Source organism: Canis lupus, chromosome 9, assembly GCF_011100685.1.
Source record: "Canis lupus familiaris isolate Mischka breed German Shepherd chromosome 9, alternate assembly UU_Cfam_GSD_1.0, whole genome shotgun sequence".
NCBI classification, from domain to species: Eukaryota; Metazoa; Chordata; class Mammalia; order Carnivora; family Canidae; genus Canis; species Canis lupus.
The window spans coordinates 37,141,527-37,169,442 of record NC_049230.1 but is presented as its reverse complement, the minus strand read 5'-3'; the positions used below and the strand labels follow the sequence as shown (position 1 = coordinate 37,169,442).

General features: G+C 40.8%; 2 protein-coding genes across 7 annotated transcripts in view; one reads left to right on the top strand and one right to left on the bottom strand.

The window, feature by feature from the left end:
- Window positions 1–15,178, bottom strand: part of TADA2A (transcriptional adaptor 2A) — a 53,410-nt gene extending 38,232 nt beyond the window's left edge. For 3 of the 4 annotated variants that reach the window (XM_038548045.1, XM_038548048.1, XM_038548047.1), the window contains exons 1-4: window positions 15,094–15,178; window positions 11,995–12,120; window positions 4,662–4,768; window positions 3,581–3,640 (exon numbers count right to left, since the gene is read on the bottom strand). In XM_038548045.1, the coding sequence (XP_038403973.1) occupies window positions 3,581–3,640; window positions 4,662–4,768; window positions 11,995–12,019 (192 nt within the window). In that variant the 5' untranslated portion in view covers window positions 12,020–12,120; window positions 15,094–15,178. The remainder of the gene's footprint in view (window positions 1–3,580; window positions 3,641–4,661; window positions 4,769–11,994; window positions 12,121–15,093) is intronic. The other variant, XM_038548046.1, reaches the window with a different exon arrangement.
- A 64-nt stretch (window positions 15,179–15,242) lies between these two features.
- The window catches only part of ACACA (acetyl-CoA carboxylase alpha), a 283,891-nt gene continuing 271,217 nt past the window's right edge, over window positions 15,243–27,916 (top strand). For 2 of the 3 annotated variants that reach the window (XM_038548037.1, XM_038548038.1), the window contains exon 1: window positions 15,243–15,747. In XM_038548037.1, the coding sequence (XP_038403965.1) occupies window positions 15,710–15,747 (38 nt within the window). In that variant the 5' untranslated portion in view covers window positions 15,243–15,709. The remainder of the gene's footprint in view (window positions 15,748–27,916) is intronic. The other variant, XM_038548036.1, reaches the window with a different exon arrangement.

The following is a 27,916-nucleotide window of genomic DNA, read 5'->3' as shown; positions in this document are numbered from 1 at the left end:
AGAAGCCCAATGTGGTACAACACCAAGAGTGAACTCTGATGTAAATGTGGACTCTGGAGCAACGCCTGGGTGGCTCAGTGGTTGAGCATCTGCCTTTGGCTCAGGTCGTGATCCTGGGGTCCTGGGTTCAAGTCCTGTACTGGGCTCCCTAATGGGAGCCTGCTTCTCCCTCTGCCTGTTTCTGTCTCTCTGTGTGTCTCTCATGAATAAACAAATAAAATCTTGAAGAAAAAAAAAGTGGACTCTGGATGATAATGACATGTCAATGTAGGTTTATCAGTTATAACAAATGTACCACTCTCATGGGAGATATTGTTAATGGGAGAGATTATACACGCTTTGGGGCAGAAGATATATGGGAAATCTCCATAATTTCTATTCAATTTTGCTGCAAACATATAATTACTCTACAAAACAAAGTCTAGCCCTGCGGGCCGGGGGCCCCCCCGCCCCTCCCACCCCACCCCCGCCCCGCTCAAAAAAAAAAACAAAACAAAAAAAACAAAGTCTAATATAAAAAATATTGTTTTAGATTTGAGAAAGAGAGTGAGCATGAGCAGGGAACAGGGGCAGAGGCAGAGGGAGAAGCAGACTCCCTGCTGAGCAAGGAGCTTGACGAGGGACTCGATCCTAGGGCCCTGGGTCATGACCTGAGCTGAAGGAAGATGCCTAACCAACTAAGCCACCCAGGCACCCCCTAAAAAAATTTTATTCCAAATCTTATAATTAGCGGAGAAACTATTTAGAAGACTGAAGGTGTCTAGAAAGAAGAAGGAGAAGGCTAGTCAGTTGGCTGCCAAGAACTCTTATTAAATGAGCATTTTTATGGACCAGGATCTGACTCTCAGCATTAGAGGCTCAGGACCTCATCTTTTTCTTTTTTTAAAAAAAAGAGTTCTTTGGGCAGCCCCAGTGGCACAGCGGTTTGGCACCGCCTGCAGCCTGGGGTGTGATCCTGGAGACCCAGGATTGAGTCCCACATCGGGCTCCCTGCATGAAGCCTGCGTCTCCCTCTCCCTCTGCCTGTGTCTCTGCCTCTCTCTCTGTGTCTATGAATAAATAAATAAAATCTTAAAAAAAAAGAGTTCTTTTATTTATTTGACAGTGAGATAAAAAGAGCCAGAGCGCACATGTGGGGGGAATGGCAGAGGAAGAGGGAGAAGCAGGCTCCCCACTGAGCAGGGAGCCTGATGTGGGGCTCAATCCCAAGACCCCGAGGTCATGACCTGAGCCGAAGGCAGATGCTTAACCAACTGAGCCACCCAAGCGCCCCTCAGAAACCCATCTTAAATAGGACCCCACAAATAATCAGACTCAGAGATGCTAATTTACCCTTTCTAAACTTTTCAGAGACTGACGTAGATACATTATGGCATTGTGATAGGCAGAATTTCAAAGATGTGCCCCTCTCCCCCAAGATTCCTGTCCCCTCATTATTCTATCAAATAGTAAATAGATATTGCTCTGAGGGAACTCTGCTGAAGGGATTAAGGCACTAATCAGCTGACCTTAGCCTAGATAATTTGGGTAGGCCCAATGTAATGACCCAAGCCTTTAAAAGTAGAAGAGGGTGCAGCCCTGGTGGCGCAGCGGTTTAGTGCCGCCTGCAGCCTGGGGTGTGATCTTGGAGACCCGGGATTGAGTCCCACATCGGGCTTCCTGCATGGAGCCTGCTTCTCCCTCTGCCTGTGTCTCTGCCTCTCTCTCGCTCTGACTGAATAAATAAATAAATCTTAAAAATAAATAAACAAATAAATAAAAGTAGAAGAGGGAGGCAGGAAAGAGATGCCTGCCTAGCTCAGTTGGAAAAACATGTAACTCTTGATCCTGGGGTGATGAGTTCAAGCCCCATATTGGATGTAGAGATTAAATAAATAAATAAGATGTCCTTTAAAAAAGGAGGAGGGAGGCAGGAGAGTTAGAGAGATTCAGCACAGAGGAAGCAGGAGAGATCAGAGAGGCTCCAGGCATTTTTCATCAATCACCCTCAAGAACTCCTGGCCATTGCTACCTTCAAATATGGAAAAAGGGAGCTCTCTAGTGGCTCAAAACAAGCCCTGGCCAACAGCCAATAAGGGAAGAGTAGCATCAGTCCTACAACCTCAAGGCAGTGAATTTTGCCAACTGGAATGCAGATGGAAGCAAACTGGAAGCAAACTCTCCCAGGGCCTCTAGATAACAGCCTAGGCTAGCAAACACCTTCATTTTGACCTTATGGGACCTGCAGCAAACTGGGTGAGCCTACTGGTCTTCTGACCTACATAATTGTGAGACGATAAATTTGTGTTCTTAGGCCACTTAATTTTTTAATTAAAAAAATTTTTTTTCCTTAGGCCATTTAATAATTTGTTATGGAAGCAATAGAAAACTACTACAAGTATAAATGGATTGATCTACAACGTAAAATTATTACTGCTAAGATGCCCAGCCAGTATTCCTTCCTGTGAGAAAAACTGAATGGGAGGCCAAATATAACTGTTATTTTCTGATAACTGACAAAACTATCTTGACAAAGATATATACATCTGCCAAGCAGACCAGATATTCATTTTGGCTTATTAAAGTACCCATTCCTCTGGCTAGAGCTTGGAAGGGATACCACAAACATCTGCCTCTCATTCTTTCTTTTTTTTTTTTTTTTTTTTTTCATTCTTTCTTTAGAGGTGGCAGTACAATCAATCAAGTTCTAGTCAAGTCCTCTTCTGGCCTATAAGCCAATCTGTCTCTTCAAAGTGAGTTTATATATCATTCACTTTATAGATCATTCACATTATATATCGTTCACATTTTTAATCTTTTTATTTTTTTTTTATTTTATTTTTTATTTTTTTTTTTATTTTTAATCTTTTTAAAGATTTTACTTATTTATTTGAGAGAGAGGGAGAGAGAGAGCGCGCACACGCACAAGTAGAGGGGAGAGGCAGAGGGAGAAGCAGACTCCCCACTGAGCAGGGACCCTGATGCAGAGCTCAATCCCAGGACACTGAGATCATGACCTGAGCCAAAGGCAGCTGTTCAACTGACCGAGCCACTCAGGCACGCCTCAATGTTCATTGTATAACTTAACTCAGAGGGTAACTAATTTCCCCAAGGCAGGAGGAGAGAGTAAAGTTCACCACTGCCCACATAATATCATTAACCAAAACAGCAACATTTACTATGCGTTTATCAGTGAACCAGTAATGTAGTGTACCTCTTATCCTTATTTCAGTAAATCTCAATAAGCACTTTTTTTAATCTCTCAATTTTTTAAAAGTAAACTACCCTCAGAACTGGGCTTAAATTCACAACACTGAGCTCGAGTCATATGCTCTACTGACTGAGCCAGCCAAGCGCCCCTCAATAAGTACTTTCAAATTCCTTCCAAGTTTGAAACAAAAATCTAAGTATATAAAATGATTTTTGAACTTAATTGTCTTCATAGATCCATAAAACCCTAAAACACTTACTAAGAAATGATTACCTAATTCAGAAGAGAAGGAAAGAAAAGGGAAGAAGATACTTGGAGGTGAAGAAAAATAGATATTCCCAGTACAATACATGACAAAGGAACAGAAATTCCCTGCAACTTCACCATTACCATTATCTCATAAGTATGATCACTTTGATGTTTCTTATACTCAAATCCTCGAGTGAAACACTGCAAAAGAAAGGAAAAGTAAGTTACCAAAAAGCTACTTTTTGAAATGCTTTCTTATAGGATAAAAGATGGTTTGGGGGTGCTCTACTCTTATGATGAGTTTTTAAGAATTCATTTAATCTTGTCTGCAGCCACAAGAGGATGGTTATATTCCTGATCACAGATCTTCAGTGGCCCTCACAGAGGAGAAAACAATCTGAAAAAAAGGCTTCTTCCTAGGACACCTCCTCTTTTGATGAGAGCATAAGCCCTCGAATCAGACTCAGTAAATTTGAATCATAGCTCTATACTTAAGTATTTAGGCAATTCTAAGACATGTAGTTTTTCATATTTTAAAACTCTAAAATGAGGATTCATCTTGTAATAAGAAGCCATTTTATTTTTTCTAAAATAAAAATAGCCATTTATCCTTTCTAAAATTGGGATGCTTCTTATAATCAACAGCATCTTGGATCCAATAAAATATGGTATTTGCTGAGTGACCTTGAGCAAACTACTTAAACTCTCTTTGCCCGAGTTTCCTTTATAAAATGGGGATGCTAATCATACCTACTTCATAGGGTTATAGTGATGAACTAAAGACTAATTCACATAAATTACTCAAAAGAGTGCCTGACAACAAAGTAAGCACTTGTAATTAGTATTATTACTACCATCATCCACAGAATGATTTGTTCCCTTGTTTGTCACCTGCCCAAAGATCACTCTTCAATAATAGTATCATAGGTGCTATAGAAACGAATAATCCTTCAATTCTGTTTCCTGTAGGCCCAATACTTGAAATCTACTGGCAGAAACAGTGTTGAGCATTAGGTTGATATAGAGATGTAGAATATTCAACAGTCTGTCATCCATCTGCTCTGTTCTCCAACTTTTCACTGATAAAATGTGTAATGGAAGACAAAGTAGGAGAAATACATTTAATAAGATATGGTCCTTTTGAGTATTTGACAGTCATCTCTGAATTTACTATATCCATAAAACTAGGCCAGGATTGGCAAACCTCTCCTTAATGAGTTACCTGTAAGCAGAGGAAAAAAGGAGGTGGCCCACATTCAGCACACTTGATATAAGGCTCCATGAGGTAGGAGGAGCAGCCTCGGCAAGGTGGCTTATCAGAGGGATCATCTAGAACAAAAAGAAAAATGTATCAGCTTCAAAACATGTTATGATTACCTAAAATTCAAGGTGAAAATCAGCAACTACACAGGTGGTGAGCTGTGCAGAAGACTAAGCTTGTCTTGGAAATAAGATGAGCTCATTCTAAATAAGAAAATACAAAAATTACATTCTTTTTTTTTTTCAGGGCAGCTTTATTCCTTCCTATAGTAATATCTACTACTATAAATATCATTTAAATAGATATAACCCTTGCAGAGAGATTTACAAATATAAGCTTTCCTTTCTAGTTATTTTTCCAGGAGAGAAAATGTCACATACTTACACAACACATATATATTTTTAGATAAAGCAAATCTGACAAAATGTTAATGACTGTTAAATGTAGGTAGTGGCCAACTGTACTGTTCTTTCAACTTTTCTGGAAGTCTACAAATTTTTATAATAAAAAGTTGGGGGAAAAAACTCCTTTAAATATACATCTTACGATCTACCACTTTATATCTGAGTTGAGATTTAAACCCTGGAAAGCTCTCTTCCTTTCTCTCACAGTAAGCAGAGAGCATAGCATACCTTCTTCCAGTTCCAATGATGGTACTATTACTGAAATATTAAGGCAAGAAGTAAAATCCAGGGGTGCCAGGGTGGTTCAGTCGGTTAAGTGTCTACCCTCAGCTCAGGTCATGATCCCAGGGTGTTGGGATGGAGCCCCACATAGGGTTCCCTGCTCAGCAAGGAGCCTGCCACTCCCCCACCCCTCTCACTTATGCTCTCTCAAATAAATAAATAAAAATCTTAAAAATGAAAAAAGAAAAAGTACAATCCAAACTCTCTAAAGTGGTATAAAAGCCGATATGTGTGTCCCTGGTTGCCCCAAACTCTGCCTCTTTAAAGTCAGGGCAACCTAGCAGAGTTGTTCTCTGTGAGGAACAGCAGGAGTCTAAGAAAACACAGGCTTTGAAGGTAGATGAAAGAATTTAATCTGCTTAGCCTGGGGCAGGATTTCTCACATTCTGTAATAGCATTTTCCTTTCTAAAGCCCAAGAAACACTCTTCAAGGCACTTTCCCTCCTCCAAGTGATGATTATTGTTCTTTGTATTTGTTTCTAAATGAAGACCTGGAGGAAAATAATGGGAGAGAAACATAATCCTTTTGGCAGTAGCCTCAAAATAAAAACATAGAACAGCAACTAACCCACTTCTCCCATTTTAAATTTTGACATGGAAGAACAAAATTATTTTATATTAAGTGCCAGATGATAATTTTTACCAGATTACCTTCTTTCTCACATCCTTTTATTTTTTTAATTAATTAATTTTTAAAGATTTTATTGATTTATTCATGAGAGACACAGAGAGGGAGAGGCAGAGACACAGGCAGAGGGTGAAGCAGGCTCCATGCAGGGAGCCTGATGTGGGACTCGATCCTGGGCCTCCAGGATCACACCTTGGGCCAAAGCCAGGCACTAAACCACTGAGCCACACGGGGATACCCATTCACATCCTTTTAATGATATAAGCTTATTTATTTTTCTTTCCTCAGGGGAAAAAAAAAATCAGTCACTGGCCAAAGAGTTTTTAAACCTTCACATCGAGAAGTAATTATTTCATAAAACTGACCCAATTTATAGTTTTAAAATTTTTATGTAAGAAAAGCAAAGTCATTCTCTAATAACATTTTGATTTCCAGCCTTTCTTCCGTGTATGGGTGTGTATATATTTTAATAAAAGTGATACTATAGGGGCGCCTGGGTGGCTCAGGGCTTGAATGTCTACCTTTGGCTCAGGGCATGATCCTGGGGTCCTGGGATTGGGACCTGCATTGGGCTCCCCACAGGGAGCCTGCTTCTCCCTCTGCCTATGTCTCTGCCTGTGTCTCTCGTGAATAAATAAATAAAATCCTAAAAAAAAAAAGGGGGGGGGATACTATACGCGATGTTTTGTAGCCTTTTTCCCACTTAACAATATACCGTCAACATCTTTCATGACAGTACATACATCTTCCTTGTTCTCTTTAATAGATGAATACTATTCCACTGTAACAATCATCTAACCTAATAGTTTTGAACTGCCCAACTAGGAAGGCATTTTGGAAATCTGAGGAAATGCTTCCTTTGTTGTCACAATGACTAGAGAGCACTATTTAACAGGTGAGGAGCAGGGATGCTAGATATTCTACAAGGCTCAAGACATTCCTACACAACAAAGAAGTGGCCTGTGCCCTATACAACTTTGAAATGTCCTATCAGACATTCAAGATGATGAAAAACCTGTTCATAATTATATGACCTAGAACTTAATTCCATGTTACATATAATACAAAATGTTTTTGACAGCCTTAATATGTACTTAATTTTCCAGGAAGGCAACTGCATGTACTTCTACAGGAGATTATATCTTGTTTTGTTCGGAACTTTACCAAGAGTTATTCAGGCTTGTGGGATTTCTGAGTCACCAATACAACACACATGAATCACTGTGCTTCTGTAGTTGTAAGAGGCACAGTGATTCAACATATGGGTGCAAGCATCTGACTACTTAAGTCATTATGTCTTCTACTGAAATCATGTCTAAACATATTGAGGTACATATTATTTTAAAATAAATTATGTTAGTTCATTATTTTCTTTTGTTTATTCTTTGTATTATGGTTAAGCCATTATTATTTCTGTTTCTTTGACATCATGGATGTAGATGTGTTATGTTACCTATGTTATTTCATTTCCAAAGAGTAAATGAGCTCTAAAAATATTATAAAAAGAAAACATGGGGCCTCCTAAGGTTGAAAACAACTTATCTAATCAGTTCTCTACTGGTGAGCACTTATATTGTTTCCAATTTTTCACTATTATGAAGAATGCTATTGTGTTCTTCAGAATATATATTTTTCTAGAACTAGAACTGTTGAGCACAGAGGGTTTTTGATAGTCAAACTATCCTTCACAAAGATATTCTAGAACTTTTCTATAACCTAAGAGTAAGGAAAGGCTTTTTTACCATCATTCAAAATCCAAAGGCAATAAAATTAATAAACTTGACTACATAAACAATACAAACAAAAAAATTTATTGGCAAAAAACACCATAAGCAAGATAAAAAGGCAAATAAGCTAAAAAAAATTGAAAACATATTACAGACAAAGAGCTAAAGTCCCCATTATATAAAAACTTTTAAAAGCTGAGGGGAAAAAAGAACAAAAATCCTATTGTAAAACAAAGATAATTAGAAGAAAAAGAGATAGACCAAAAAATGGCCCTTTTAAACATATGAAAAGACACTCAATTTCACTCATAACAGAAATCTATACTGAGAACTTCTCACCCATCAGACTAGCAAAAGTTCAAAAGCCTGATAATACTTTCTTAGAATGTGGAAAAATAGGCATTCTCATATATTGCTGATGGGAATGCATTAGAACATTATTTGGAATTACAAACTACTACCTCGATATCCAAGCACTGAAGAATAGTAGTTTAACAAACAATGGAGTACCTAAACAATGGAGTCCTATGCAACTATAAAAAAAAGAGAAAGAACTATCTTTATAAACTAAAATAGTATATCCAGAAGATTCTATTAAATGAAAAAAAACAAACAAACTGTAAGAATGTACACATTTGTTTGGGAAAAACCCCAAACAAACATGTCTGTTTATTTTCACAAAAAGAAATAAAAGACAGCTAAACCAGGAAACAATGAAGTTGGATACCTACAAAGAGCTGGCAGAGGGGGAATGGAATGGAAGAAACATAGGAAGGAGTAATCATTCTCCAAATATATATTTTATTGTTTTGACTTTTGGAAGTATACTTATATTCTACAAATTTATTTTAAAAAAATCGCATTAATATAAAAAGGGAAAACTAAAAACAGTATGAACAGATGAACCTGATAGTATCTTTTATGATTTTTAATTTTTATAAGATTTTACTTATTTATTCATGAGAGACACAGAGAGAGAGAGAGGCAGAGACACAGGCAGAGAAAGAAGCAGGCTCCTCACCAGGAGCCTGATGTGGGACTTGATCCCAGGACCCTGGGATCACGACCTGAGCCAAAGGCAGACGCTCAACCGCTGAGCTACCTAGGTGCCCTGAACCTGATAGTATTTCAGAATACTATAACCACACTGAAAAAGGAAAAACAAAATCTAAACTTATGAACATTTAACAATATACCTTCAGTTTTGGGTGATGCAATCAAATCTTGAACTTGTGGAAGGAGGTCTGTTTTATGTAGTGGTAGGTAAAAAGCAACTCTGACATAATTCTGGAGGTATTAAAAGACTGAGCAAATGAGTAAACGTGCTGATGTTGGCTGCCAAGGTTCTCACAGAGGAAAGGACACACAAATAAAGAATGGGGGAAAACAAGGAAAAAGCCTCTGAAGATGAACTTGAGGTATCAATGTGAACTCATGATTTCTTAAAAGTGTATGTATTGGTATATATGCATATGGCATATATGCACATATATTTCATAGCTCTGTGGGCCAAGGATCCAAGATGCAAAGATATGCTAGTAGTAATGAGCAATGACCAGATCTTGATCTCTAATGTCACTCCTCTCTAAAAGGAACCAGGGTTCCTCAGAGAAGTGGTTGATTCCAGGGCTGGGGCAGAGAAGATGCAAGATGCACCTGGAACATGTAGCCAAAAGGTAAGGAGACGCTCAAAAAAGTGGTGGGTGTGATTAAGGATGTAGGAGCCAGATTGAAGGAACTCACAGAGGTCAAACTGGAACAATCTGAAAGCCAAAATAATTAAGTATGATAATGAAATATAAACTTTGATAAAATAGTAATTTGTGTGTCCACACTTATAATAAATAAACACATCAATTAAATAATGGACACAGGGCTCTTGATTATATAATCAAGAAATTATATAATATTATTATATACATATTACACGTAACAATATAATTGTATAATAATATATACATAACATAAGTGCTAACTAGCAGATGCGGAGAGTGCTGGAACTGGGGGAAAAACATGATTTTGCAGGATGGTAGAGATTGGATCAGGCAAAAATCATAATGTATGTTAAATCTAGGGAGAAATTTTGGTGAGTGGGATATCTTATGGCCTGAAAGTGTCTCCCTATGGGTTATTTATTACATGCAAGGGAAAAATACAAATTATACAACGGAGAACTCAGACACCATGACTGGGTTTTCAAAACCATTATCACCAGTGAGGTATAGAGCAAGACCAAACAAATCCAATACGAGAAACCTCTGTTTTAAAAATGAGAGGGCGAAAGGGCCTGTCTTCTTCAAAAGTGTCAATGTCACTAAAGACAAAGGCTGTGGTAATGTTTCAGTTTATTTATTTTATTTTTTTAAAATTTTTATTTATTTATGATAGTCACAGAGAGAGAGAGAGGGGGGCAGAGACATAGGCAGAGGGAGAAGCAGGCTTCATGCAGGGAGCCTGATGTGGGACTCGATCCTGGGTCTCCAGGATCACGCCCCGGGCCAAAGGCAGGCGCCAAACTGCTGCGCCACCCAGGGATCCCTGTTTCAGTTTAAAGGAGGCTAAAGATACATAGCAACTTAATATAAGACTTGACCCCTAAAAAAAAAAAAAGACTTGACCCCTGTGTTCTGTATTAGAAGAAAAAAAAAACACCATAAAGGACATTGTTCAACTTACAAAACTGAATGAACTATAGATGATAGATTGGATAAAAATATCTAATTGATGTTAAATTTACTAGTTGAGGGATCCCTGGGTGGCGCAGCGGTTTGGCGCCTGCCTTTGGCCCAGGGCGCGATCCTGGAGACCTGGGATCGAATCCCACGTCGGGCTCCCAGTGCATGGAGCCTGCTTCTCCCTCTGCCTGTGTCTCTGCGCCTCTCTCTCTCTCTCTCTGTGACTATCATAAATAAATAAAAATTAAAAAAAAAATTAAGATTATAAAAAAAAATAAATTTACTAGTTGATAACTCTACTGAAATTATATAATAAAATATCCCGGGCAGCCCTGGTGGCGCAGCGGTTTAGCGCCGCCTGCAGCCCAGGGTGTGATCCTGGAGACCCAGGATCGAGTCCCACATCGGGCTCCTTGCATGGAGCCTGCTTCTCCCTCTGCCTGTGTCTCTGCCTCTCTCTCTCTGTATCTCTCATGAATAAGTAAAAAAAAAAAAAAAAATTAATAAATAAAATATCCCTATTCTTAGGAAATAAACACTAAAGTGTGTAGGGTAAAGGGCCAGGATATATGTCCCTTACCCTTAAATGATTCTGAAAAAAAATGCAGTGTCTATGTCTGCCTGTACATATTATATATATATATCATATGGAGGTACTTATACGTATATTTATAGATAAACAGAGAATACACACAAATAGAGTAAGAGATTAACGGTATATAGGGATCCCTTGGTTCTTACTCTTATTCTTTTAATTTTCTTGTAAGTTTGAAATTATCTCCAAATAAAAACCTTAAAAATTATTTTAAAAAGCGAACAAGAATGATTTCAGTTTACACTTTCAGCATCAGGAAAATTCATTTAGGTTTTCTCCATGTGTAAAACGAGAGATTTGAACTGGATGTGTTTGAAGACTTCATTCCGTCCTAAATTTATATAGATAGGGAGTGTGATAAGAGAGCAAATAAGAGGTCCTTTAAGAAATTGCTGAAAAGGAAACAATACCCCAGAGTGCCTTTCTGTTTCTTCTCATTGGGGCACTACTAACATCTAACAATAGAATTTCTATTTCTGCCAAATCTCTTCTCATCATAAACAAAGAAGAGGCAGTATATTTTTTCTCCATAGCAATGGCTGCCTGAATTTATTTCATACACATACAATTTCCTGCATTATTATTATACTGTGGTTCACTCTTAGAACACAAGTTCCACCTAAAAGGAAAGGGGGAGAGAAGCATGTCTTTTATTCCACACTGACATTATTTCTTATCAAGGCATCTAAAATATGTTATTGGTTCTAAAGAGAAATTCAACTGCTTTCTTAAGTCTAACTGCAGGTTAATCATACTATGTTTGAGCATAGTTTTCTTACAAGACCTAGGATGATATGTCTGTGTCATGTGTTTAGTGAGCAATCAATAAGTATTGGTTAATTTTATTTTGATTTGATACTGTTATTCCTTTAGGATCAGATTTGCAGGGCTTTAACTTCCAAGTGCTTATTTTTCTTCTTTGATCAACTTCCACTTGAGTTTGCTGCTAATATTCACCTGGGGCTTGTTCCCACTATACTTACTGCTAAAGGAACCCAAACGGTCCATTCCCTAATTTGCAAACAGTCTTGTTTGATCTTCCTCAATGCAGCGCTCCCTTAAGGAGATGTCAGAACTGGCCAACACATACATCAAAGCTTGATGATCCCCTATGAACAAACATAAACAGCACATAGATCAGGAAATAATTCAAAGGAGGGCAGCCCCGGTGGCGCAGTCATTTAGCACCGCCTGCAGCCTGGGGTTTGATCCTGGGGACCCTGGATCAAGTCCCACATCAGGCTCCCTGCATGGAGCCTGCTTCTCCCTCTGCCTGTGCCTCTGCCTCTCTCTCTCTGTGTCTCTATGAATAAATAAATAAAATCTTTAAAAAAAAAATTCAAAGGAACAAGATATAGAGAAGAAAATGCAACATACTCAATTCTACCACATTCTAGCTTTGCAATGCTAAGCAAATTATTTTGTTAAATTTTAAGGGTTTTTAAAAAAGATTTATTTTAGAAAGAGAGTACATGGAGGGGCAGAGGGAGAGAGAGAAAAATCTCAAGCAGATTCCCCACTAATCTCAGAGCCTGATGCAGGGCTCAATCCCATGACCCCAAGATCATGACCTGAACCAAAATCAAGAGTCAGACACTTAACCGACTTAGTCACTCAGGCGCCCCTATTTTGAGTTTTATTTAAGTAATCTCTGCATTCAATGTGGGGCTCAAACCCATGACCCCGAGAAATCAAGAGTCACACGCTCCTCTGACTGAGCCAGTAAGGTTCCCCAATTATTTTGTCTTTATAAGCCTGTATTCCCTCTGTAAAGCGGGTATGAGAAATAGTATCTACCTCCTAGAGTTACTGTGAGGATTAAATATCAAAATCCATATAAAAATGTACCGTGGTACCTGGCCCCTAGTAAGCCCTGCATAATGGCTACATATCTCTAATAAACAATTACTGTTTTTCTCTATCTAGTATCACTTCTCTCCTTAACCCTTCTTTCCTTTGGGAAACTGACTCACCCGCATTTCATATGGTCCTGGTGGGATTACCAATCACAATTCTGTATACCGCACCCCCACAGCTAAAGCAACCAGATCTCTTATGAAAATCCCAGTCTTGAGTAAGACGTACAAGGGCAGAAGGCAGTTGGATCCCAGTTATTCACTAATCAAAGAATTTGGTCCATGAGCTCTGGCTATTGAGATCCCCACCCCCAAGGGTGGCCCAACTGTTTAGAGTTTTTTCATTTACCCTTTTTTTTCTTTTTAAAGATTTTATTTATTTATTCATGAGAGATAGAGACATAGGTAGAGAGAGAAGCAAAGCAGGCACCATGCAGGGAGCCCAATGCCGGAGATGAACCCGAGTCTCCAGGATCAGGCCCTGGGCTGAAGGTGGTGCTAAACTGCTGAACCACCCAGGCTGCCCTGAACAAATATTTAATGTTTGTACAATATACAAAGTATTTTCTTAAAGGCAGAAATGAAATCCTACTTCACCCTAACTCAAGAAAACATCTCTCCTTCTTCTATAGTCCCACAGCTTCTCTTTTCTGGCATCACAGTCTACTTTGTGAAGATTACTTCTGAATGCATATTTTTTTCCCCATTTCTAGACTAAATGAAAGCAGGGACTACTGTCCAGCACATATCCATATGTATCAAAATGCCAGAGAAAGAACTCAAGAAATAAAATGTAATGGACAAATGTTAATTTTACAAAAGGTTAATTCATCTTTAATTCTCCTGGAATGACTTCTTTCATCTGGCGTGCTGAGCTGGGAGTATAATTCACCATTAAGTCTATATGCCATTCAGATAACATTGCTGTCAATGAACTTGTCTTTTTAAGTGGGCTGGGATAGGATGCCGTCCTCTAGTCCTAGGAAAAGTTAGTCTTTGAAGAAAAATGGGTTTAGCAAGGGGTATTATGCACTCGTTAATAAAATAATGGCCAAGGGCAGCCCCGGTGGCTCAGCGGTTTAGCGCCGCCTTCTGCCCAGGGCCTGACCCTGGAGACCCTGGATCGAGTCCCATGTCGGGCTCCCTGCGTGGAGCCTGCCCCCCCTCTCTGTGTGTGTGTGTCTCTCATCAATCAATAAATAAAATCTTAAAAAAAAAAAAAAAAGGCCAAGTGAACTTTACTCATGTGCCAGGTACTGTGGAACCACTCACTGTATGCGGATTATCTCTCTAAATCCTCACAACCAAAAAATAATAATTAATAAATAAATAAATCCTCACAACCTTCCGACATGCTGCTTTTTTTTTTTTTTTTGCTTTTTCAAATAAGGAAATGAAGCTCTGAAAGACAGGTACTTGCACAATGTCTTAAAGGTAGTAAACAGCAGCGACACTTCAACAGAGGTTAATACTAACGGTCAAGTAATGGATGTATAAATCCTTCATGTCATAAGCACAATATTGCAATAAGCAGAACTTTTTTTCCTCTCCTTTCTCACAAGAGACATTTCTGACACTAATATCCATGAAAGGATGGGTGGTAGCTCCAAATTAACATCTGCCAAATTCAAAGTCACTAGGAGGAGGAAGGGAGGCACCGCGAAGAACCGCCTTCGCTGTGGTGCAGGGGACAGACAGGTGCAAGGTCCGTAGTTTTGCAGACGAGGCTGAGCTCCTCACTTCGTTCCTTAAGCTGTATGATCTTGGGCAAGTCATTTTTCCTGAGCCTCAGTCGGCCTCAGCTCCAAAATGGAGCTGAACTACCCAGTGTTGCAAGGCCTACTTGAAAACTCGAAAAAGTAAACGTCGGTCAGGTGCAAGACACAGGGCGGCTGTTCCCGGCGTAATTAGGCGCGCCCCTGCAGACACAGCAATCCCGAGGCCGGGGCAGCGCAGGGCCGCCCAGGGGGCGGGGCGAGCCGGGGACGCCGAGGGGCGGGCCCCACGGGTCAGGCCGGGCCCGCGCCCCCCTCCCCCAGGCGTGGCGTGGCCCGGCGCCGCAAGCCCGTCCGCGGGCCCGCAGGCCGCGTTTCCCCTGGGGCCGCGAGGGCCCGCAGCCCGCCCCCTCCCCTCCCCCTCCGCCCCTTCGCCGTGCCCACCCCGCCCTCGGCCGCGAGAGGGGCTCGCGCACCGCCGCCACCCGGCCCGCAACGCCTCGTGCCTCACCTCACCGCGTCCCCTCCTCCGCGCCGAGGAGCCGCCACCCGCGCGCGCGCCCCCGGGGTGCGTGCTCGCTCCCGAGCGGCACAGGCGCGAGCGCGTCGCCGCCGCCCCTCCCCGGCCCTCGCGGCGCCGCCGCCGCCGCCGCCGCCGCCCCCTCGGCCCGCGCCCCGGCCTCGCCGCGCGCCAGCCGCGGTCCTGTGGCAGAGGCCCGGGGGTGCTGGGGCGGAGTGAGCCGCCTGCCTGACTGAGTCCGGGCGGCAGTCAGTTTTGCGTGAGGCGCGTTGGCGGTCGCCAGAGGCTTGCCGGTGCGTGGCGCCGTTCGATCCGCTTCAGAGTGCGGTGAGGTGGAGCGGGCCGGGCCGGTTCTGTCCTGCTTTTGTGTTTCTAACTTTCCCACCCCCAACCCTCTCTGCCGCCCCTGTTGCAGCGAAGGCAGCTGAGGCCACGCGGGTCTTGCCAGTGCTGCTCGTGGATTAACCAGACTGACTGACTGGTGTAAGGGTAAACAGGGTACGTTTTACTCAGATGCTTCTGGAACGTCGAAATTCTCCTCTTTGGAAAGAACCATCATCCCCTCTTTGGGCTTCAGGGGCCCAGATTGAGGCGCGATGATGACAGGATGTGGTGGTCCACTCTGATGTCAATCTTGAGGGTTAGGTACGTCCCAACGTCTCTTATTACTACTACTAACTATTATAATAGCTGCCATTTGTCGAGTATTTATTTCTTGCATGCCAGAAATTGTACAAAGGAGGTCACATCCTTGGTGTCATGTAATCTTCAAAAACGACCTTATGAGGCAGGCACTATTATTACCCCCATTTTCCAGGTGAAGACATTTAGACTGGCTTATAAGTAACTTGGGAACACACGGCTAGAAAGTGTTGGGGAAAAAAGAAAAAAAAAAAACGAAAGTGTTGGGGAGGGGATTCAAGCCGTGATAATCTTCACCATTATGCTGTTACACCTGTTTAGAAGTCTTTCATAAATGTGCCCAACCTCGCTTTGAATTCATTTGCATTTTCTGCTGGTATGGCCTCTTTATTCATCTTTCAGTATACGAATGCTACAGATTTGTGCTAAAAAATAATCAGAACATTCACACAAGTGAAAATAACGTGAAAGCCAGCTCTCACCGTTTTAAATAAACAGTTAACACTTTGGTATACTCTTCCAGACATTTTCCTGTGTATCATGTCAGTAGATACAATATAGTGTAGTTTTACATTCGATGTATCCTGAAAATCTATTTAGTCATTTAGCCAACAAATATTTAACGAGCGGACACTTTTCCAGGTGTTGAGAACTCAGCGGTGAACAAAACAGTCTCTGCCTCATATAATAGTGGGGGGAGATTGATAAGAAACAACATACATATTACTAAATAATAGATCATGCCCAGTAATGTGGCAAGTTTTATGGAAAAAAATAAATCAGAATAAAGGGATGAGTGATGTGGGCATGGTCCACTGCATGCCAGCCGGGGTCCTGTGGCAGAGGCCCCAGGAGTTATAGGGCGGACTGAGCAGCCTGCCTGACTTGAGTAGATGAGGTAGACAGGGAAGGCTTACTTAATTGAAAGAGCACATAAGCAGAAACCTAATCATTAAATAAGAGTGGCAGCACATGGATTTCCAGAGGGAAACTAGGAGAAGCAGCAATTGCAATGGCCCTGAGATGGGGACTTGCTTGGCCTGTTGAAAAAGCAAGGAGACCCCTGTGGCTACAGCATAGCAAATTAGAGAAATAAGTTGGGAAACAGGCAAAAACCAGATCGTGCATCAAGTCATAAGCCATGGTTGGACTTTAGATTTGGGAGGGAATGTGGTAGAGTACCACAGAAGAGTTGGAAGCAAAGGAGTAATCAGATTTTTTATTTTTTGACAGAAGGAGACTTCTATTTAGGGTTTAACAATTTGGAAAACATTTTGCCAAGGAGTGTGGATTCGTATTATAGGTATTTTATTTTACTTTATTTTTATTTTATTTATGTATTTATTTATAAATTGGAGTTCAATTTGCCAACATAGAGCATATTACCCAGTGCTCATCCCGTCAAATGCCACCCTCAGTGCCTGTCACCCAGTCACCCCAACTCCCCACCCACCTCCCTTTCCACTACCCCAGAGTTGTTTGTTTCCCAGAGTTAGGAGTCTCTCATGCTTTGTCACCCTCACTGATAATTTTCACTCATTTTCTCTCCTTTCCCCCTTTATTCCCTTTCGCTATTTTTTATATTCCCCAAATGGATGAGACCGTATGATGTTTGTCCTTCTCCGATTGACTTATTTCACTCAGCATAATACCCTCCAGTTCCATCCATGTCGAAGCAAATGATGGGTATATGTCGTTTCTAATGGCTGAATAATATTCCATTGTATACATAGACCACATCTTCTTTATCCATTCATCTTTTGATGGACACTGAGGCTCCTTCCACAGTTTGGCTATTGTGGACATTGCTGCTATAAACATTGGGGTGCAGGTGTTCCAGTGTTTCACTGCATTTGTGTCTTTGGGGTAAATCCCCAGCAGTGCAATTGCTAGATCGTAGGGCAGTTCTATTTTTAACTCTCTGAGGAACCTCCACACAGTTTTCCAGAGTGGCTGCACCAGTTCACATTGCCACCAACAGTGCAAGAGTGTTCCCCTTTCTCCACATCCTCTCCAACAGTTGTTTCCTGTCTTGTTAATTTTCACCATTCTCACTGGTGTGAGGTGGTATCTCATTGTGGTTTTGATTTGTATTTCCCTGATGGCCAGTGATGCAGAGCATTTTCTCATGTGCTTGTTGGCCATGTGTATGTCTTCTTTGGTGAAATTTCTGTTCATGTGTTTTGCCCATTTCATGATTGGATTGTTTGTTTCTTTGCTGTTGAGTTTAATAAGTTCTTTATAGATCTTGGATACTAGCCCTTTATCTGATATATCATTTGCAAATATCTTCTCCCATTCTGTAGGTTGTCTTTTAGTTTTGTTGAGTATTATAGGTATTTTAGAGCAGTTTCTTCGCAGAAATGGCTCATAAGACTCCACGGTGTGTGGTGGGGAACGTAATCAGATTTATTTTAAAAGGATCACACTGGCAGCTGTGTGGAGAGTAAGATGGTAGAAACATTAAAGTTATTCTTTAAAGCATTAATTGTCCTTTTACACAGCCATCGTACAACAGTTTATCAGCATTGGTGTTTCACCTACATCTTTACACCTTTGCCATCACCTCTACAAAGAAGAGATAGGGTCAGACACATGAGGACTTACCATCATGTCTTTTTCACCTTCACTGAAGTTTTTTTTTTTTTTTAATTTTTTTATTTTTATGATAGTCACAGAGAGAGAGAGAGAGAGAGAGAGAGAGAGGCAGAGACACAGGCAGAGGGAGAAGCAAGCTCCACGCACCGGGAGCCCGACGTGGGATTCGATCCTGGGTCTCCAGGATCGCGCCCTGGGCCAAAGGCAGGCGCTAAACGGCTGCGCCACCCAGGGATCCTTCACTGAAGTTTTTTGAGACTGGCTAGGGCACATATCCAGATCTGGTTGTCATGATTGTCAACAAATTTAATATGAGTCATTAATGTTGTACTATTGTGGAAGAAAACAATTCCTTAATACTGGGATCTATTCATTTAAAAACACAGCATTCAAGAGCCTCAAGCATACTTCTGCTTCAGTTGATGTTAGGCCCTCATTAGAATTCTAAGCCCCAATTTAGTCATTGTGCTTAAGAAAGATGTGGAGAAATTAAAACGCACAGTGAGAGGAAAGATAACACTGATGAAGGCAGTGCTTTTCTGGGTGTTTGCCTTCAACAATATAGTGGATAGTGGCATCATTTGTAAGATCAGCTGTAGGAAGAACAGATTTGGAGGAGAAATTAAAAGTTCTATTTTGGATTTGTCTTTTGCAGTCTGAGTGGAAATGATATCTATGAATTTAGAGCTCAGAGGAAAGGCCAGGACTAAAGTTGTATAACTGTATTAAAATTTTTTCTTTGGATGTATGTCATGTTTAGACAAAGCTTGAGGACAGACACTGTGTGTTTGTTTGTTTTAGATTTTATTTGTTTATTCATGATAGACACAGTGAGAAAGAAGCAGAGATACAGACAGAGGGAGAAGCAGGCTCCTAGCAAGGAGCCCAATGCAGGACCCACCCCAAGTCCAGGATCACGCCCTGAGCCAAAGGCAGACACTCAACGGCTGAGCCACCCAGGAGCCCCAGACACTATGTTTTTTCTTTGTAACTTCTGTGCCCCTAAGCACATCCTGGACAAATATTTGTGAGATGGACAAGTAAAGCAAGTATAGATGAAGTCACTAAGGCAAAATATACAAAGAAAAATGAGAAGAGATCTATGCTTTCACAGAGGTGCAGGCACCTGAACATGACTTATGAGTAGGGTGATAAGTCCCAATTTGCTCAGGACAATCTGGTTTACTCCTGTTGTCCCTTATAATTAGTAATATGGTCTCATTTCATTCTCAGAAATGTCTCAGTTTGGCTCAGTTGGTTAAGCATCTGACTCTTGATTTCAGCCCAGGTCACAATCTCAGGATTGTGAGATCAAGCCCCGAGTCGGGCTCCATGCTCGATGTGCAACCTGCTTAAGGTTCTAGCTCTCCCTCTGCCCCTCTCCCCTACCTCTCTCTTCCTCTCTAAAAACAAAAAGAAAAGAAAAATATCTCAGTTTGTACAATAAATTATATGGTCAGCCTTTGTAGAAGGCCCTTCAGGGCCTTGTGTCTTCATATTTCTCTGTCAGCCCCACACCAGCTTATTCTTCATTCCCCAGCCAGCCAGAAATACCTCTATTTCCTTCTCGCACTGTTACTTCCAGGCTTCCTTTACCAGGGCACTTCCACTTCAACCTAGACATCACTTCCTTAGGAACATCTTTCCTGACCCTGCCAAACTCAGGGTTAAGTAACTCTTCAATATGCTTTCAGAGCACTTTGTATTTCACTTGAGATGACTGAGCGCCTTCTTTCTCCCCTCACTGAACATGTCTATAACCTGAGACCATAACCATATTAAGAGTGGGGTGCCTAACTGACTGAACCATCCAGGTACCCCAAGCCCTTCCATCCTGAGACCATAACCATATTAAGAGTGGGGTGCCTAACTGACTGAACCATCCAGGTACCCCAAGCCCTTCCATCCTTAATGGAGGAGGTTGGCCTTTGAACTTGAAACCCGAAGGGAAAATTGTATCCTAATGCCAGGGTCTGTAATGCAGTTGCCATTGACTGAGTGAAGAATATTCCAACAGCTTCTCTTCAACTGTTAAGCTGCTGTGATTTTTTGTTTTTTGAAGATTTTGTTTATTTGAGAGGGGTAGAGAGTGAGCAACAGTGAGAGCGTGCACAAGCAGGGGAAGGTTCAGAGAGGGAGAAGTAGATTCCCCTCTAAAAAGAGAGCCCTAGTGGGGCTCAGTCTCTGGGCTCCAAGATCATGACTTGAGCTGAAAGCAGAAGCTTAACCTACAAGTCACCTAGGCATCCCAAGCTGCTGTGTTTAGAATCAAAAGTGTAATTTCTGAGCTTCTCTCTATGGAAATAATTCTCGGGCAGCTCTGGTGGCTCAGCGGTTTAGTGCCGCCTTTGGCCCAGGGCGTGATCCTGGAGACCCAGGGTTGAGTCCTACATCAGGCTCCCTGCATGGACCCTGCCCCTCTCTCTGCCTGTGTCTCTGTGCCTCTCTCTCTCTCTGTCTCTCATGAATAGATAAATAAAATCTTAAAAAAAAAAAATCATTCTCTATCATTTCTTTTTTTAAAAAATATTTATTTATTCATGAGAGACACAGAGAGAGGCAGAGACATAGGCAGAGGGAGAAGCAGGCTCCCCACGGGGAGTGCTATGTGGAACTTGATCCTGGGACTTTGGGATCATGCTCAACCACTGAGCCACCCAGGTGTCCCATTCTTTATCATTTCTAGTTACTTGTCCTGAGTGCTGAAAGTCTTTATAAACTTTATCTCATCTAATACTCATTTTTCTTCTGAGGTGGTTCTTTGTAGTTTGGTATACAAATAGATAAAAACAAAGTCTAAAAATCTATGCTTTCTTGTGGGGTTCCACTTCTCTCCTTTAAGCTCTGAGGTATACCTAATAAAGTTATCGAGAGATGTAGGTCCTGGAGCAGAGCTCTTCGCCAATTACAAGGGCTCTACAAGGCAAAGAATCTTCCTGTGACATGCTCAGTAGAGAGGGTTTCACCCCACAATAGGCATGAGCCTCAAGAACTACAGCTCTTAGTTCTCAGCTCTTTGATTTCACATCTACCAAGTTGCTTTCACAGAAGCGCAGTCTCCCCAGTAGCCCACTTCAGGTCTGGTTCCAGCCTCCTCAGGCTCTGCTGCTGCCTCTTAACATTCAGGAGCATTGCCTCCCTCTTCCTGCCTCCTTATCTTTCTCTCTTTGTGGCCACCCTAGTCAAAGGAGTTAAGGAATCAATCTTTTTTTTCCCAGAAGTTTCCTAGACTATTTAACTTGATCCACCCCAACTATGACGAGTCCGCAGAGAAAAGGTTGAAGCACTCCTGCTAATTTATTTACAGAAATGTAAGGTCTTTGTAGCCATTTCTTCACATGGTGCCATATCTGAGTTGCTCTAAGAGGGCCCTCAAGATCTCAGAGGTGAACAAGAGGGGAAAAAACATTTTTGCTAAAGGCCCTGCTTTACAGATAAGGAAAAATAAGACTCAGAAAGGTAAATCCACTTGGCTAAAGTCATTTAGGTACTAGATAGCACAGCCAGAATGAAAACCAGATCTGGCCAAATGTAACTAATAACTTGCCTCTGACTATTTAAAACTGAAGAGTTAGCAGATATCAGGATTTTAATAATGCCACCCATCTCTTCTGCCTCTTGCTCACCATCTTGACTTTTTTTTTTTTTTAATCTATGAAAAGTGCAGAATATCTGTCTCATGAGTCATCAGGCTTTGGGTAGAATCCAAAAAGGTAGGTGAACTAGGTATGTATTGTTGAGTGACTTCTGTTTATCAGAAAAATTTAACTACAAAATTTAACTACTGCCTTTTACTACCATCAAGTATTTAGGCAAGTTATTATCTTTCTGTGCCTTTTTTCTCTTCTTGCAAAAAATGAGAATTATAATACCTAATTCATAAGAGTTTTGTAAGGATATGACTATATATATAAAATACCTAGTTCATGGTAGGAGTCAAATAAATTCTAATTCTAATTCTAGAAGTGCTCCATAGGGTGACCCTGGGCTTGTTTAGAAGTTGTATAAGGCTGAGTTGGCCAACGCTCAACATTAGAATTTTTTTGTTTTTTGAATCATATCTACCTACTAGAAACCGGTAGGTTTCCAGAACACTGAGCAATTAAATGGAATTTCTTTTGCTACTTGCTTCTTTAGCAACTTACTATACATAATTAAAGGGAATGTACTTTATTTATCTCACAGGTCACAGAACAGATGCATAGTTGCAATCAAGAATGGATAATTCATGGGGCAGCCCAGGTGGCTCAGTGGTTTAGCACCACCTTCAGCCCGGGGTGTGATCCTGGAGACCTGGGATCAAGTCCCAGGTCGGGCTCCCTGCATGGAGCCTGCTTCTCCCTCTGCCTGTGTCTCTGCCTCTCTCTCTGTGTGTCCCTCATGAATCAATAAAATCTTAAAATAAAAAAAAAAAAATGGATAATCCAGCTTTACCTCTGGATTGTGCAGATGAATTTAGGAGCTATGTCCCATTTACTTAATGTAAATAGTGAACAGACTTATACATTGTGAGCAATTAACTATAAGACTGTTCCTTAGAGTACAGAATGAGTACTTTACTATTACAGTCAAATAAAACTTACAAGGTTAATCTGATGCATATTTAATGATATATGTAATTGTTATTGTGCTGCATGATAATTAGGTCTTAAATGTTAAGTACCGTTTCCATAAATGACTGTAATTGGTTATCTTTACATAGCAAAACACATTTTTCAGTATTTGTCCGCTCACTTTATTAATTTTCTAGAATCTTTATGCCAAGGACAACCATTTTCCCTCTTTACTGTTTAATCATGCACACACACACAAGCATACTTTCAAAATAACACAGCAGGGTTCTCATCCCAATTTTGGTACTAAAAATAGCTATTGCTTAAGGCTTTCTATATATATTTTCTCATTTTAGTCCTTAAAAACCCATTAAGGGAGGTGTTGTTACTGCCATTTTACTGATGCAGAAACAAATGCTCAGTGTAAACAAGCAGCATAGTAGAGATTCAAACTTTTATCTACAGCTTGTAATCACTATTTTATACAACCTCAGAAAGTAATGGATCCCAACGAAGATATGTAAAGATTTTTTAGGAAGTGTATTGGCTCCTGAGAAATGCCAAATATGTAATCCAAAGGGAGAATGAGTCATCTGAAGGAGGGAGGCTTTAGTTAGTAATGGAAGAGTTAAAGTCTATGGAAGCTTTCTGAGTGCCCATTCAAGGAAAGGAGCCTTGGCCAATGACTTTCATGTGTAATTGCCCTGTTATAGGCTATGATATTGTAGAGACACCATGTCAGCCTAATGCCATCAAATATTTGAATTTTAGAATTAACTCTTTTAATTCTGATTTTTTAAAAGTTTTTATTTATTTATTCATGAGAGACAGAGAGAGAGAGAGAGAGAGAGAGAGAGAGGCAGAGACACAGGCAGAGGGAGAAGCAGGCTCCATGCAGGGAGCCCAATGCGGGACTCCATCCCGGGACTCCAGGATCACACCCTGGGCCGAAGGCAGGTGCTAAACCGCTGAGCCACCTAGAGAAGTCTGGGAGTTAAACTAGTGTTTTTCAAGCTTTTTATCATTACTGTCATCCCTGAAGAGGCTTTTAGACATTTTTTTTTTCTAATTGCTTCCCCTCGTGAAGTTTTAATACTACAGATATGCTAGATAGATATCTGTTTACATATTATGTATCTACCTGTACTTTAGTTTTTAAAAATATTTTATTTATTCATGAGAGAGAGAGAGAGAGAGAGAGAGAGAGGCAGGCAGAGACACAGGCAGAGGGAGAAGCAGGCTCCATCCCGAGACTCCAAGATCACACTCTGGTCCAAAGGCAGGCACTAAACCACTGAGCCACCCAGGGATCCCCCTAATTCTGATTCTTTAAGAAAGAATCAGTCTGGGAGTTAAACTGATCATGACCCCGGGATCATGCCCTGAGCCAAAGGCAGATGCTCAACCGCTGAGCCGCCCAGGCATCCCTACCTGCACTTTATATATAAAGAGAGTAAGATCTTTTTTGCCCCTCAAGAATACAATTTTATTTTCTTCCATTAAGAGTGCAAACAATTATGCATGAATAATGCAGCTCTCCATACAGGCTTACCCTTCAGGTTCAGGATATGCTAGTTAAACAGAGAACAGTATTTTTGTATATATGACAATTACTAGTTGTAATTAATAAATTGATAAATTTACAGATAAGCTTGGTTAGTGTGAATATGCTCCTAAATAATGGGAACATTATCTATGTGTCGAAAATTTGGGTTTCTAAGCCTGTAAAACAGCCTGAGAAGCCTTCTGACAGACAACCTACTAGTCTTCTATAAATCAAGCTATAGACATATCTTTTTGTTTGAAACTTCTAGAACATTCTTATGTGTTCATTCCTTTACTCTGTAAATATTATTTAGCCTTGCTTTAGGCCAAGGACTGTGCAAAGTACTAGAGGTTCAAAGATTAATAAAATAGTCTCTGCTCTCAAAAAGATGCTCACTGTCCAGTTGGGGAGACAAATAGGCACGAAAATAATCACAATACAAGACATATGTGTTATAACAGAGATGTGCTAGGTACACTAAGGGCTCCAAGAATAATTAAGATCTAAGTCTCGGGCAGCCCCGGTGGCGCAGCGGTTTAGCGCCGCCTGCAGCCCAGGGCGTGATCCTGGAGACCCGGGATCGAGTCCCATGTCAGGCTCTCTGTGGTGCCTGCTTCTCCCTCTGCCTGTGTCTCTGCCCCTCTCTCTGTCTCTATGAATAAATAAAATAAAATCTTAAAAAAAAAAAAAAGATCTAAGTCTCTAGGAAGTGATGAGTTAAGTCTTGGAGAAGAGTGGAAAGGAAATTCCAAGCAGAAGGAACAAATTATTCAAATTTGTGCCCAATTTGGTCTATATGAGTGGAGTACAGAGAACAAGAAAGGGGGGTTGCTGTACATGATGCTATATGGGTAGATAGAGGTCAGACCATAGCAGGTTTTACATTTTACTCAGAGACCATGGAGAGCCTGGGAAGCATTTTGAGTTGGGGAGCAGTGTTATCACTTGTCTGGATTTTAGACCTAAATCTCTCTGGCACTGATAGGGACTGAAAAGTAGCAAAATGAAGGGTCAGGGGTTTTAGCAATTCAAGTGAGAAATGAGAGCTTGAACTAGAACCATTGGAATGGGGATGAGGAAGAAGAAATGGATTTAAGGTGTTTAAGAAGCAATTAATTAGGGGGATAAAAGTGATAAGTGGTAGAATTAAAGATGATTTTCAGATGTACAGTGTGGTTGACTAGATGGATTATAGCACTGCTCACCAAGAGAGGGACCATCAGGCAAAGGGCAGACCTGAAGGGAAAGGGGCAGGTTTGGTTCTGGATATGTTGAGTTTGAAGTGTCTATAGGATGTACAGGTAACCTTCACTAGGCAGATTCAAAAACTAAAGGGGAGAGGTCTAGATCAGATACACAGATTAGGGAGTTAGCACAAACTGGTGGAGATTTTGAAGCCCTGGGCTGGCTGACTCAGTAGAGCATGTGATTCTTTTTCTTTTTCTTTTTTTTTTTTTTTTGAGCATGTGATTCTTTTTTATTTTATTTTTTTTAATTTTTATTTATTTATGATAGTCACACAGAGAGAGAGAGAAAGAGGCAGAGACACAGGCAGAGGGAGAAGCAGGCTCCATGCACCGGGAGCCCGACATGGGATTCGATCCTGGGTCTCCAGGATCGCGCCCTGGGCCAAAGGCAGGCGCCAAACCGCTGCGCCACCCAGGGATCCCTGAGCATGTGATTCTTGATCTCAGGGTCATAAGTTGGAGCCCCACATTGGGCGTAGAGTTTATTTAAAAAAATTTTTTTTAGGGGTGCTTGGATGGCTCAGTTGGTTAAGATTCCGACTCTTGGTTTCAGCTCAGATCATGATCTCTGAGTCGTGGGATTGAGCCTTGTGTGGGGCTCCACTCTGAGCATGGAGTCTGCTTGTCCCTCTTCCTCCTGCTCTATTCCTCCTCCCTCTCTCTCTCTCAAATAAATGAGTAAAATCTAAAAAAAATTTTTTTAATTTTTAAGATAAAAATATTACAAGCTATAAAGGATGTGTAAGAGCAAAGTTCTTATTTTTCCTATGCAATTATATCTTCTTCATTATTATTTTGCTGCCCCTGATTTGCTAGTTCCCTGAGTACATGTTTATTTACCATTCAACAGCAAGATAGCACTGAAAGTACATCCAAGAAAATGAATTAATCAACAGTGCCAAATACTACAGAGAAAACAGTGCCAAATACTACAGAGAAGTCAAAGATAAAGGTTAAAAAAAGTATAGAAGTAAACCAGAATATATATAGGAACTTAGTCTATAGTAAAGGTGAGCTACTCAATAAATGGTGTGGACAACTGGATAACAATTTGAGAAAAAAATGTCAATCTGTACCTCACACCAGGATAAACTCCAAATGGATGAAATGTTTAAATAAAAATATAAAAACTGGAAACAGAAAATATGAGGAAATTCCTTTAGAATCTTGGCACAGGGAAGGAAAAAAAAATTTAAGATTTTATTATTTGACATAGAGCGAGCACAAGCAGGCTGAGTGGTAGGCAGAGGGAGAGGAAGAAGCAGAATCTTCACTGAGCAAGGAGCCTGATATGGGGCTTGATCCCAGGACCCCAGGATCATGACCTAAGCCTGCCAAACAAAATAACACCTTAAGCAATGTCAAACATAAATGACAAAATAGAAAAATGTTTGTAACTCATATCAAAAAGGGCTAATCCTCCTAATAAAAACAAGTAGATAAGGAACACTTAGTCAAGAGAAATATCAATGGAAGATATATTGGCAGGGCTTATATGTAGTGGTGAAGAGTGCAGAGATTTTGAGGTCATTTTGCATTGGAATCCTAGCTCTGTTCCTTACTAGCTCTGGGACCTTAGGCAAATGTCTGATCCTCCGTTTTCTCTAGTAATTGTAGTTCCTTCAGAGGGTTAAGTGAGATGGGGGCCAGGCTGGTGACTCATGGTAAAAGAAGGGAGGACACAGAGAAGATGGTTTATAAATTTCCAAGATCTTGGAACCTTGAAGGAAAGAGAGTCTGGGAAGGGAACCAACTCAGCCCCCATTTGTCTCATCATTCATTAAGGGCAGTTATTTACACAGTCCCTACACATGTCAGACACAGCTCTAGAACTAGGGACACAATGTAAGTAAAATAGGCATGGTCCCTGTTCTCCGTGTAGCTCACATCTATGAGAGAGGCATCTATCAAATGCTGCAGGAGAACAATTGCAAACAGTTGAATTCCATGGAGGAAAGTAAAACAAAAAAAATTTTTTTAAGATTTTATTTTATTTTATTTTATTTTTTTATTTCTTTATATTTTTTTATTTTTATTTTTTTAAAGATTTTATTTATTTATTTTACAGAGAGAGAGAACAAGCAGGAGGAGCAGCAAGCAGAAGGAGAGGGAGAAGGAGCCTCCCCACTGAGCAGGGAGCTCAACATGGGGCTCTATCCCAGGACCCTGGGGTTGTAACCCAAGCCAAAGGTGGTTGCTTAACCGCTTAACCGACAGCCCCAGGTGCC